Source organism: Dendronephthya gigantea, unplaced genomic scaffold (assembly GCF_004324835.1).
Source record: "Dendronephthya gigantea isolate DGI-Jeju-01 unplaced genomic scaffold, DenGig_1.0 000186F, whole genome shotgun sequence".
In the NCBI taxonomy this organism is placed as follows: domain Eukaryota; kingdom Metazoa; phylum Cnidaria; class Anthozoa; order Malacalcyonacea; family Nephtheidae; genus Dendronephthya; species Dendronephthya gigantea.
The window spans coordinates 49,676-61,133 of record NW_021163196.1 but is presented as its reverse complement, the minus strand read 5'-3'; the positions used below and the strand labels follow the sequence as shown (position 1 = coordinate 61,133).

Genomic DNA, 11,458 nt, shown 5'->3' with positions numbered 1-11,458 from the left:
GCATTGCGCGGTAATAGAATATTTAAAATACAAGCTTGGATATTTACCTATAGTGCACACAATATGTTCCGTGCGGCAATAGCCTCTAGCTGCGGTCAAGCTTGTCGCGGAATGTCGCCTATACACAGTACTGTCAGTAGCAACTAAGGGCATCATTATACCTTAAGAATATTATGATAATAATCTATTTTATCGACTGCATGCACCATCGCCATATTTTCTTCGCAAAGCTAAGTGATATGTTTTGTAAGTGATATGTTTTTGTGACCATACGATCACATATGCATGTGTTATGACTTATGAACCAATATATCGATAATACTTGTGATATTAAATTAGCTAACTAAATTCTTTGGTGGTCACTATATTCATCAGGAAATATTTTATTTCCCCCCAAATATTCGAACTTCTACATAGTTAACTGTGTAGATACCTATGCTACCTGCATGAGCCTAACAATAGTGACCTAAAGAAATAGAACGCGTAAATTAATGGGATAATTTTTGAAATCTTCATTTCAAACGACCGCGGCAATCCGAAATCTCGAAGGTCCGAAATCAGTTCCGCCCTGCAAAACAACTTAATACTCAACCCCGGCAGCAAGAAGAGATTGCACAGTATTTTCACTAAAGCATATAGCAATAGCAGACGCCCATATAGAAACGACAATGCCAAATGCATGCACAGGGGAGTTTATACTCACCATTTTAAGAAACAAACGATCCTCAACATCTTCGAGACATCTACTTGTGACACAATTTGTGCCTCCTGCTTACAGTAAAATTAACTAATCAAGATTATAAGACATGCATGAAAGCATTAATCCATTTTGTCTGGCGAAATCTTTTTATATCATATAATTATATATATTTCGAGGTAGCATCTACCCTTTTTTTTTATGAAAAATGTCAGCAAAGTTTGTAAACAATTGTTGTTTCAATGTAAGTAAATGCATCCTATAAATTGTAACAACCACGGCCCAAGCTAACAACTTTTCTAACCTCAGCCAAGCCATTTTCACGGTCTGGCAACCTTTCATGTCATGTTTATTCGGAATGATTGGATGATCGTGGCCCAACTTGATTTCACCGGCAATGATAAGCAATCTAAAGGATTACATTGCAGTGCGCATTTATATCCGAATACATTTTACTCGCGTCAACATATACATAAAATGCAATTGAGAACGTCTTGTTATGTACAATCCACCACTTCAGCTGTGAAAAGCACGTGTAGTTTTAGGGTGGGTCACGTGACTCGAAATATAAACATTGCGGACATTCGGCCTGTTGTTTAATAGAAGTGAACATGGCAATGACTGTAGCTCCTGATTAGAATTGCAAATTAAGCGCAAATTATCCTCATATTTTGGTTATCTTTATATCCAAACAATATAGTAAAATGTCTAGTGACTCTGTATCAGAGAAGTTTTCTTCGATGAATGTCGCTAGTCTAAAAAAATATTTACAAGAACGCGGCGTGACTATTCATGGCTACCTGAAGCCCGCTTTGGTGGTCATTGCTACTGCTGTTGAGAAAATGATGCTTCCGTTAGACCCTAACTTTGAACGTGACGATGCGGAGAAAAATCTGGAGAAAAGATTAATTATTCATGATGTTGCTGTACCAGATCCATTCACTTTGCCTACGCAAAACAACTTTATCGACTCGCCGCCGTTCGGACTTTACGACATTTTCAATCATCTAATTTACCACTCAAGTGATTATGATAAACAGGGACTTGCATCTTACAAATCATACGATGATTATCGCCTGTTCGATGATGGTTATGTGGAGTCTTTGTCCACATTAACTTTGAAGAAATGCGGAGTGCACGTCTACGTTGGCAAAGTGAACCCAACAATGCGTACGAAGACAGACGGTGGGCAAGAATTTTATAACTTGTGGTTTATCCTGGAAGGAAAGGGGCCAAATAAGGGAAGTGTGCTGGAGGCGTTTTGTAAATGCAAGGGTGGGCGAGATGGAGGGTGTAAGCATATAGCTGCAGCAATGTACTCCCTTGAATATCTTCTAAACACTGAGGGGAAAGACAGTGTCACCAGTGGTGAATGTTTGTGGAAAAGAAAGCCAAAAACGAGTATCAAACCATGCGAGGTTAAGGATATAAACATTTCTAAATGTGTATATGGAGGGTTGGATAAGAAGAGAAAGTGTGAGTATGTATGGCTACAAAACATTGATCATGATCCGAGAGAAGAGAGGTTTCGTAAGGAAAAGTCACATGATGAAATGGCTGAGTTCACCAGTTTGATGCAAAAAAATGTTACCAGCAAATTGGATAATCTGAGTGATGAACCTGCTATTTTCCCTTTGCTACAGAAACTCTACCTCCCTGATAATACTGCAAAAGCAACAAACCTGCCTGGACTGATTTTGCCAACAACTGCCAAGAATGGTTCTGGTATCATGGAACAAAAAATTAATCAGTTCATCGAAAAGAGCACTAATAAATGCACTCCAACAGCAGAAGCGTTTTTAAACCAACTGACCTTCAGTGATTCTGAAATAAATGATGTGGAAAAGGCAACCCTGAATCAATGGGAAAGTGAAGATTGGTTCCAACACAAGGTTGGCTTTATATCAGCATCCAAGTGTAAAGCTGTTGTCACAAGGCAGACAACTCTAGACAAAGGTAACAGTCATCACATTGTTGCTTTAGCAAAATCCATTGTTTCAAAGCCATCTTTTCGCCAACCAAATATGCTTTCTGATAAGCCAAATAATCCCAGGGACTGGGGATTAGTAAAGGAAAAAGAAGCCAGGAAATGTTATGCATCTGTTGCAGGGAAGCAACATCACAAGCTCCACCTAGAACATAAGGGTTTTCAAATATGTCAACAAAAGCCTTTTTTGGGAGCTAGTGTTGATGATATCAGAAGCTGCAAATGCTCTTCTGGCTGTGGCTTTGTCATTGTGGAGTACAAGTGTCCGTGGATGCACCAGAACAGTGATCCGAAAGAAGCATTTGTATCAAAAGAAATTGGAGGCATTTTGAGAAAAGATGTGTATTATCTACAAAAGAATTGTAGATACTACTATCAAGTTCAGATGCAACTGTTCATCTATTCCGCCAAGATTTGTGACTTTGTTGTCTGGACAACTAAAGGAATTCACATTGTACATGTTCCCTTTGAACCATCTTTCATGAGTTCTGTGTGTGTCAAACTCGAGAAATTCTGGTTGACACAAGTTGTTCCCTTGTTACTTGACAATCAACTTGACACTTCTTGCACAGGTATGGTTTATTATACTATACACTATAATGTAAGTGGGAAAATGATGATGTATAGCTATATGATAATTTTTTTAATTTGTTATAAGACCAGTAATCTATCACATTTGCAACTTTGAAAACTAGCAACAGATTCACACTTTGATTTATTTTCTTCTTTAATTTAATGACAAAAGATGATGATGGCAAAATTCCAGCATGTGGAAATGTGGAAAGTGGTACTGTATCACGCAAATTATTTGCCAAAGAAAGAAATGTGAATGATATGGATGTATCACCGACAAGCATAACACAGTCTAAAAGTAGGTAACATGAAAATCCAAATTGCATGCGATCTATTATAGCCTCAAAGATTGGTCAGCAAGAGGAATAATTTATTGCATGAATATAAACAACACTGTCTTTCATTATTAAGGGGAAGTAACAGTTGTCAATTTGGAGACATTTATCCCACAAGAATCAACAACTAGCTTGTCTGTCCATGGGGTAGATTTATATGAGTATGACATAAATACACTCAATGAAAAGGTGATGATGAATGACAACATTGTAAAAGTGTTATTAGGGTAAGAATTGTGAACAGTAGCATAGCCATTCTGACGATTTATTTTTGAACAAACTCTGCAGTTACATTCACTTTGCAAAATTATTAAATCCCACTCTTAAATATTTCAGGGAGTTGAATTGCCATTTTCCAATAATTGATCCATTATTTTATTCAATCTTGTGTGGCGAGCAAGATGGATGGAATCCTTCCAATAGGTAACGTCTGTGACAGTATATGCAAAATATTTCCATTGTTTAATAGCATCGCTAACCTAATGTCTTGATCAAATTGCTTACAATCAAGTTTTGTCATCTCCTAATGGATCTTTTTTTCCAGAATGGAAAGATATAATGCAGCACACAATGTATTCAACGGCAACCACCTTTTAGATGACTATGTCAGTATACCCGTTGTAAGAAGGTAAAGATAATGTATAAATTCCACCAATTTACAATTAAAATATGTAGTAATTTAGCCTTCCTGTGCATTGTAGCAGTCACTGGTCATTGGCAGTTATCACTCCATGGTACGTCATATTTGGCAATTTTAAATATAATATTGCAGATACCTAACTACATACTTCCAAAGCACTATATGCCACAAAATATTGTTTAAAAAGAATAAACAAAATCATTTGTAGGCACATTTTGTGGTTTGACTCACTAACATGGGATGTTTCTACGAAAGACACTGAAAACAGCAGGATTTGTAGGTAAGTTTTTTTCAAAAAATTCAATTGGAATTGAATTCCATTAGTTTCCTAGATAGTAAAGAGTTCCTATAAACACTACAAAATTAAGCTGTAACCTTCACCAGTTTCAATAATGTTTTATTCAATAAACATGCATTAATTGCCATAAATTTTCTTACCTTAGATACATTAGTAAACTGTGCATAGAAGATGGCATTGAAAATAAATACACCAATTTAAAATGTGTTTCAATGAAGGTAACATTTTAAACCTTCATTGCTATTATATTTATTATTACTTTCATAATAACATAATCAACATGCACCCAAATACACATAGTTATATTTGTATACCTTTTAGGTCCCATGTCAACCACTAGATAGCAATAGCTGTGGCTTCTATGTTGTTTTATTTCTAGAACACTTCTTGAAGGTAAGGCACTACTAATTTTATATCTTTATAAGGGTTGTTTGAGCTATATAGCATACAAGGATGCAAAAATGCAACAGAAAACAGAATGACTAACAACAACACACAAATTCCTTAAATAGGAATTGGCAATATATGAAAGCAATCCAGATGAATATGTAAAAAAGATTCATAATTGGTTTACTACAGAGCAAGCTGAAGAAAGAAGGGCAAAAGCAAAGAAATATTGGGCTACCATGTACTATTTACAAGTGACACATCGTCAGAAATACTCCTAGTTCATTGATTAACTAGGTTTTTATAATACGTGGTTGCAAGTTCACTAATGCTGCAACCACCTTAATTATTGAACTTACATATCCCTTGAATGTAAGTGGCATACATTTCCTTAGTATCTTATAACTCTTTAGTTTTCTTATCATTCGTTCGATGTGGACTCGTTTGGTAGCAATTCTCCTGGTTAATGTTGAAGCACGAGCTGATACATTGTCTTTCCTCATTAATGGTGGGGCTAAAAGACGGACTCCACGTACAGCTAAAAGGTCTTGGATATTGAAACCCTTGTCAGCCATTACAATATCACCTTCCTCTAAATGATCAAGAAATCCACATTTCTGCACAATTTCTTTGTCACTGATTGACCCAGCATATGCATTTGAAACAAAGTTGAAATGACATATTGGGGATTGTGACACTAATACTTTAAATGTGTTTCTTGACTTGTATTGACTGTAAGTGTTACGTTGACTTGATGGTCGTGATGGTTTGTCAATGTATAGTTCTGTACAGTCAATAATAGCGCGGAGATTTTTCAACTCGACATAACAGCTTGGGCGTGCAATTCCTTCCATCGCAGACAAAGTTGCAAACTTTATCAAAAAAGTTTAATTCTTTCTCAAGGAATAGTATCCATGTGATGAAAATCTTGCTAGCACAGCAAAGATACCCAACCAGACAGAGCACAGCCAGAGTTGGAGAATGACGCACACACGCAAGTGTAAATACCAATTGCTCTTTTTCATTTAAAATAGTACGTAATTTCTTTGCCTAAATATAGTACAATATTTTAGTACAGAGATAATACAAAATAATACATCAACCTTCTTTTAGTATTAGCAAAAAGTGATGACTATACACTATACATGTAGTGCAATTCTTGCATTCTTTGCCATTCGTTAAATCCTTTCCACATAATTAGATTTTTAGCTTTTTTTTTGACTGAGCTGAATACAAAATCCATACAATCTTTTGTCAATCCTACAAGGGAAGCATGTCTCTTTAGCAATGCATTTGTAGATAGCAACCACCAAGATGCAACCTACTTTTTAAATACGGTATTGTACTATCTTACAATATATAAATATATTGTACCTGTGTAGTGATAAGTCTTATCCTTATTTTCTACTAATTGCATGAACAGCTTTCGGCGTAACATCTTTGGGTTTTCTAACATTTGGTTAGTGTATAACCCAATACCATTTGCAGTAATAATAGTCTAGCAATAAAAAAGATACTCATTAAAAGTACAAATTTTCACTTCGTACCATTGACTAACTAATCACAAATCTCACTATTTACCTGTGTCGAACTTTCTCTAATGGCAGATTCTGGGTTTATGTTGTCAATCATTGGTGACTGAATGTCAATTGAAGAAGATTCAGTGTTGTCAATATTTGGTTCCTTCTGGCTCTCGGCTAGTGATACCAAAGTTTTTGCAACAGACAGTGTTTCATTTTCGGATTCCCCCACGGATTTGGTATGTACTGGTATTGTTGGCTCTGGCTCAAGCACAGGGACAGTTTCCGACAAATTCAAAAGAGATACGGCAACATCGTTTTCAGACTTCTTCCTTTGTCTCTTTGGGTACTCTAACGTTCGCACGGTGGGTTTGCGCTTTCTTGAAAGTTGCTTTACCTTCAGTGACGTGAAGTACATAAACATTCAGGTTATAATGAAAACCGTACGAATCAGCCAGAGGTTATTTACAAGCTTACTGTTGCATAATTTTTACCTGTTGTTCACTTGCTATCGCTGAAATGGGATCTGGGTTTTCTGCTGTTGGCCCTTTCTCACCCACAAAATGCAAACTACAAATGTAGCTGTCCTTTGAACAGACAAACTTATCGCCTCGATGACATGATGTTATCCACCTTAAACGCTTCTTCGGCGATCTTTTTGGTGCCGGGAAACGATGGAAATATACAGGATCGTTGTTCTTATTTTTAACCATCAAATGTGGATAGCGGGAATCGTTCTTGCATGTGCCCCAAGCGCATCTTTTGGTCGCGACCATTTTGATCACGAACGCCGATGTATTGTAAATTCGGAAAATACTATTTTTAATACCTGCTTCACTTATTTTTCCTTTTTGGAGTTTCTATAGACATATTACTATTGTTTGGATATAAAGATAACCAAAATATGAGGATAATTTGCGCTTAATTTGCAATTCTAATCAGGAGCTACAGTCATTGCCATGTTCACTTCTATTAAACAACAGGCCGAATGTCCGCAATGTTTATATTTCGAGTCACGTGACCCACCCTAAAACTACACGTGCTTTTCACAGCTGAAGTGGTGGATTGCATGATCATCTATATGAAATCTTACTTCGAATGCGTGTCATATTTCGATATATGCATGGTCAATAGAGAGCTACAGTTTAGCCAAGCAAATACACTCAAGGGAAAAAACTTTAGTTTAAATCGAGCCAACCGTTATACGAATTATGTTGATGATCTCATCGATAAGCCTGATTTCAATGCTTGGAGGAAAATAATTGCAAGCGCGCCTGCATGATAAAGTGGCCCAGTCATGACATTCCTTATATCATAGCTAATGTTTCATTTAGTGTTCATACCTGGTATTAGCCTTTATATATGCACGCGTTAAAACGCCTTGACTTCTCCATAGATGCTAATATCCAGCAAATATTTGGGACAGTCTTCGTAAAATTATTGGTAAAGATCTTTACCCGTGCGCTCATGCACGCATAAACAGTTGATAGGCGCCTTTCAAATTTGCTCATTTTGCCGCTCTAGCTGGCAGGCTTCAAGGTGCAATGACCATGCATAATTGCAACTTAAAATCCGGAAAGTAATTTCTAATCAAGGGAGCCCAAATCAAAATTAGAGAAAATTTTCCTGTTGCTCAACAGCTGATATGTTGTCCAAGCAAGATAAATTCCAATGCTCCTTTTCTGATGAATTATATATAGCGAAATATATGTAGCAAAATATCTGAAAGGTTAAACTTAAATGTTTGTAAACGTTAGCTTGGCAACTTGCCCTTTGGGCTTGTGTCAGCCCAGTTGTGCGCAAGGAAGGACTGCACGCACTTTAAAACATAGCGCAAAACTCAACCTCACAAAACACGGAATTTTTTTTGTAATAAACAACGTCACACAATGAACATCATTGATATAGGTTCATTACTTTCATACAGTCTCTACCATTTATACTATTTGAGCCTTTTCCGCGTTCCACGTTTCCGATTCGAGGAGCAAGTCGAGAGAAATTAAATTACAACCAAAATATACATGGGGAGTGAATTGTGCTGAAATGGGCATATATCAATATATATGAAGTATTTTTTTGTGAATTAAGAGTCTAAATAAATATTTACAATGCATGAGTTATATTTATGCCATAATATTTATGAGTAATATTTATGCAATTGCCACCTTTCAACATGCCAGCAACGATCGAGCCAGATGGCTTAGATCTGGGAAGACAAAGCCCCTTTTTAAGGAAACAAGACGCCGGCTTAAGCGTACACTCGTGCTCTAGGGATTGTGTTCTAGGGATTTAATAGCATTACTTGAGGGACACAATCATGGCGTGTTGTGGGAACTATAGCGCAAGTTAAGGTTTTGTGGTTACCCTGGGCCTGGGAGGACTTGCACGACAAAAATGTATCACACAAGTATAAAATAATACATTTACATTATTATCACAATTCACAAATGCCGATTATAGGTAGCCTATAAACAATCCGCACGGCGTGACATATTACTTTGTCAATGCTTCTATTATATATTGACTGCAGACTGCACTGCAGTGTTTTAGTTCCGACGAAAGCTTTCAAAAAACTAGTTGTAATAATATTGATTCGTATTGTTCGTAATGTCAAGGTTCAAACATTTAGGTATTAATAAGTGTGATTTATAAGCATTTGTAGGTCTAAAACTGCGAAAACATCGATCATATATCTTGCTTTCATATAGGAATTTAAAAATATATATCGCACCAAGGAATATGCATGTAAATGTTGCACCGTAGTAATATTTTCTGTGCATATATATTTTGCATCCTTTGTATTGTTTGTAAAATGTGGTTTGTATTGTCGGATAATTATATCTCGTAATATACATCGCGCACCGTAGTAATGTCTTCTGTGCAATATATTTTGCCGTATTGTTTGTAAAAGTGGCTTGTATTGTCAAATAATTACATTTCGTCATACATTACTGGGTCAAGGGCGCAATGCATTCTGGGTCATCGAGGTCCAAAACGCGACCGACACACGACGAAACCTAGACTCGTGCCCTCCTAGAGCACGAGTAATAAGACAATTTTGTAAGCGGGGCACTGAGGATCTTGTTGCTCCGGCTCCAGTTTTAGACTAGATGCATGCACGTACATATTTGAATTGCTATGATATTCATGCAGTGGCGTAACGAACAGAGCTGAGGATGGGGTCTTGAGGTATACTTGGTACTGCGGGGTCCCTTAATTCGCTGTTTGTCATAAATCACGTTTTACTTGTTTCGTTATCTATCCTGGCCCCCAATAAATGGGGATCTCTTAGTTCTCGTTGTAACCCTACCGAACGCGCGTTAGGTCACTGTATTTATGTCTTCAAATATTAGCTAGGGTATTTCAATTGTTGTATAATTTGTAGCTATGTCAGACTGCATTAAAAACAACAAATTTCAAGCTGAAATGTCCGTCCTAGGATGCGGTCTTTAATTTTGAATAGATTTTAATCAGTAGCTGCTTCGTACGGAGGCCCAGCTAGATAAGTTTATCAGATGTAAATAAATTAGCTATATACACATGGTTTACAAGTACGATATTAATATGTAACACGCAAAACCCCTCAACTCATTTTAAAATCTGGTTTTGTCTGTTTACATACATTTAGAGACTTCCGACAATTATGCAACTTAATTAGCACCTTGCCAAGGCATATTTATATGGCTCGTAATGCTAATATATGGCTTGAGAGGTTGTTTGTGCGCGCGGTGAAATTTGGCTTATGGAAGCTACAGAAGTATAGTAAAGAACCATTTAGTGCATTACCGAAATTCAAAAAACGATAAATTTTTGAAACAAAGCTTACGACGTGAAATTTGACGCTAATGAAATAATTGCATGCACTGAATGTTAATAGCCTTCATGTCTGCATGACGCTAAGCATTAACCATAACATGAAGCGCACAAAATAGCATTCGATTAGGCTAAAACGATATAACCTCACTATTTCCTTTACAAGCCTTCTACTAAGGAACTGAATACGTTTCTGGGAGTATTTCTGTGTAGCACATTCTGCGCTTCTTCTACAAAGTTGTAACATTGCAAATGTTTAATCTAATATGTTGAACCAAATCCAATGCGATTGAACGAAATTCCGGCAAACGTTTCAACGAACGGTAAATCAAACGGTTGAACGCTTTTGGACCAATTTTCAAACGTTTTTTCCAAGCGTTCGAACGGGCATTTTCGAACGATGAACGATCTCGAAAATCGTTTCAACGAACGCTTCAAGCGTTTGAACGGCAAACGAACGGATAACGAACGATATTTTCGAACGAACGAAATAGCGTTAACGTATGTTTTCCTGTGGAAGGTCACATATAGCAATAAGATAATTGTATTAATGCTGGTTTTATTTCTTACCAACTTAACAGAAAATGTTTAACATAAATTATCGATTGGGCGACGTGCGTTGAATTTTAACAAAATTTATTGTCTCCTAGCTATAACCAAAATTGTTTCTGTTTTGCGAACAATGAGAGCGTTAGACGTACTAGACGTGTACTCATTTATACACCGCAATACTGTACGTATTGCCCGAGAGAAAAGAGACACATGAGGAGTGGAAATCAACTGGAAGTTGTCTTTCTTTAACATGTGTAATTATCAATGTTATCGCCAACTTTGAACTGAAAATCAGATTGAATGGTTCAAGTAAGAGTTGAAGAGTGGAAATCTATCATCCAACACTTGGCTGGGGGACAGTCTGTGGTGGCATCTTGACATCTCCCACAATGGTAAGTTTATTCGATATCTGGGCATTACTAAAGGTAACGTCACCTGTCGTCAGTTGGGTTTCTCTGGAGCGAACATCATCATACCCTTGGCTTACTATGGCAAAGGAAGTGGTCCTGTATGGCTTTCTAATGTCCAATGCTCTGGTGATGAATCGTTCATCTATGATTGCAGTCATGATGGATGGAATAATTCTCTTTTAGGCTGCGACCATGGTTATGATGTCAGTGTGGATTGCTACTGAGATCACAATCATGCAAGGACAC

At 37.0% G+C, this 11,458-nt stretch overlaps 1 protein-coding gene across 1 annotated transcript; it reads left to right on the top strand.

The window, feature by feature from the left end:
- The first annotated feature begins 1,313 nt into the window (after positions 1-1,313).
- LOC114538486 lies at positions 1,314-2,833 on the top strand. Its single transcript, XM_028559669.1, has 2 exons — positions 1,314-2,589; positions 2,807-2,833. Exons 1-2 carry the CDS (start codon positions 1,402-1,404, stop codon positions 2,831-2,833), a joined length of 1,215 nt encoding a protein of 404 aa, XP_028415470.1. The 5' UTR covers positions 1,314-1,401.
- Positions 2,834-11,458: the final 8,625 nt, after the last annotated feature.

What these genes read in the sequence shown, in the direction of transcription:
- LOC114538486 (XM_028559669.1), top strand. Translation starts at nt 1,402, where the DNA reads ATGTCTAGTGACTCTGTATCAGAGAAGTTTTCTTCGATGAATGTCGCT. An exon ending in AAGATTGGTTCCAACACAAG is followed by an intron (nt 2,590 to 2,806) that starts GTTGGCTTTATA and finishes CATCTGTTGCAG; the next exon opens with GGAAGCAACATCACAAGCTC.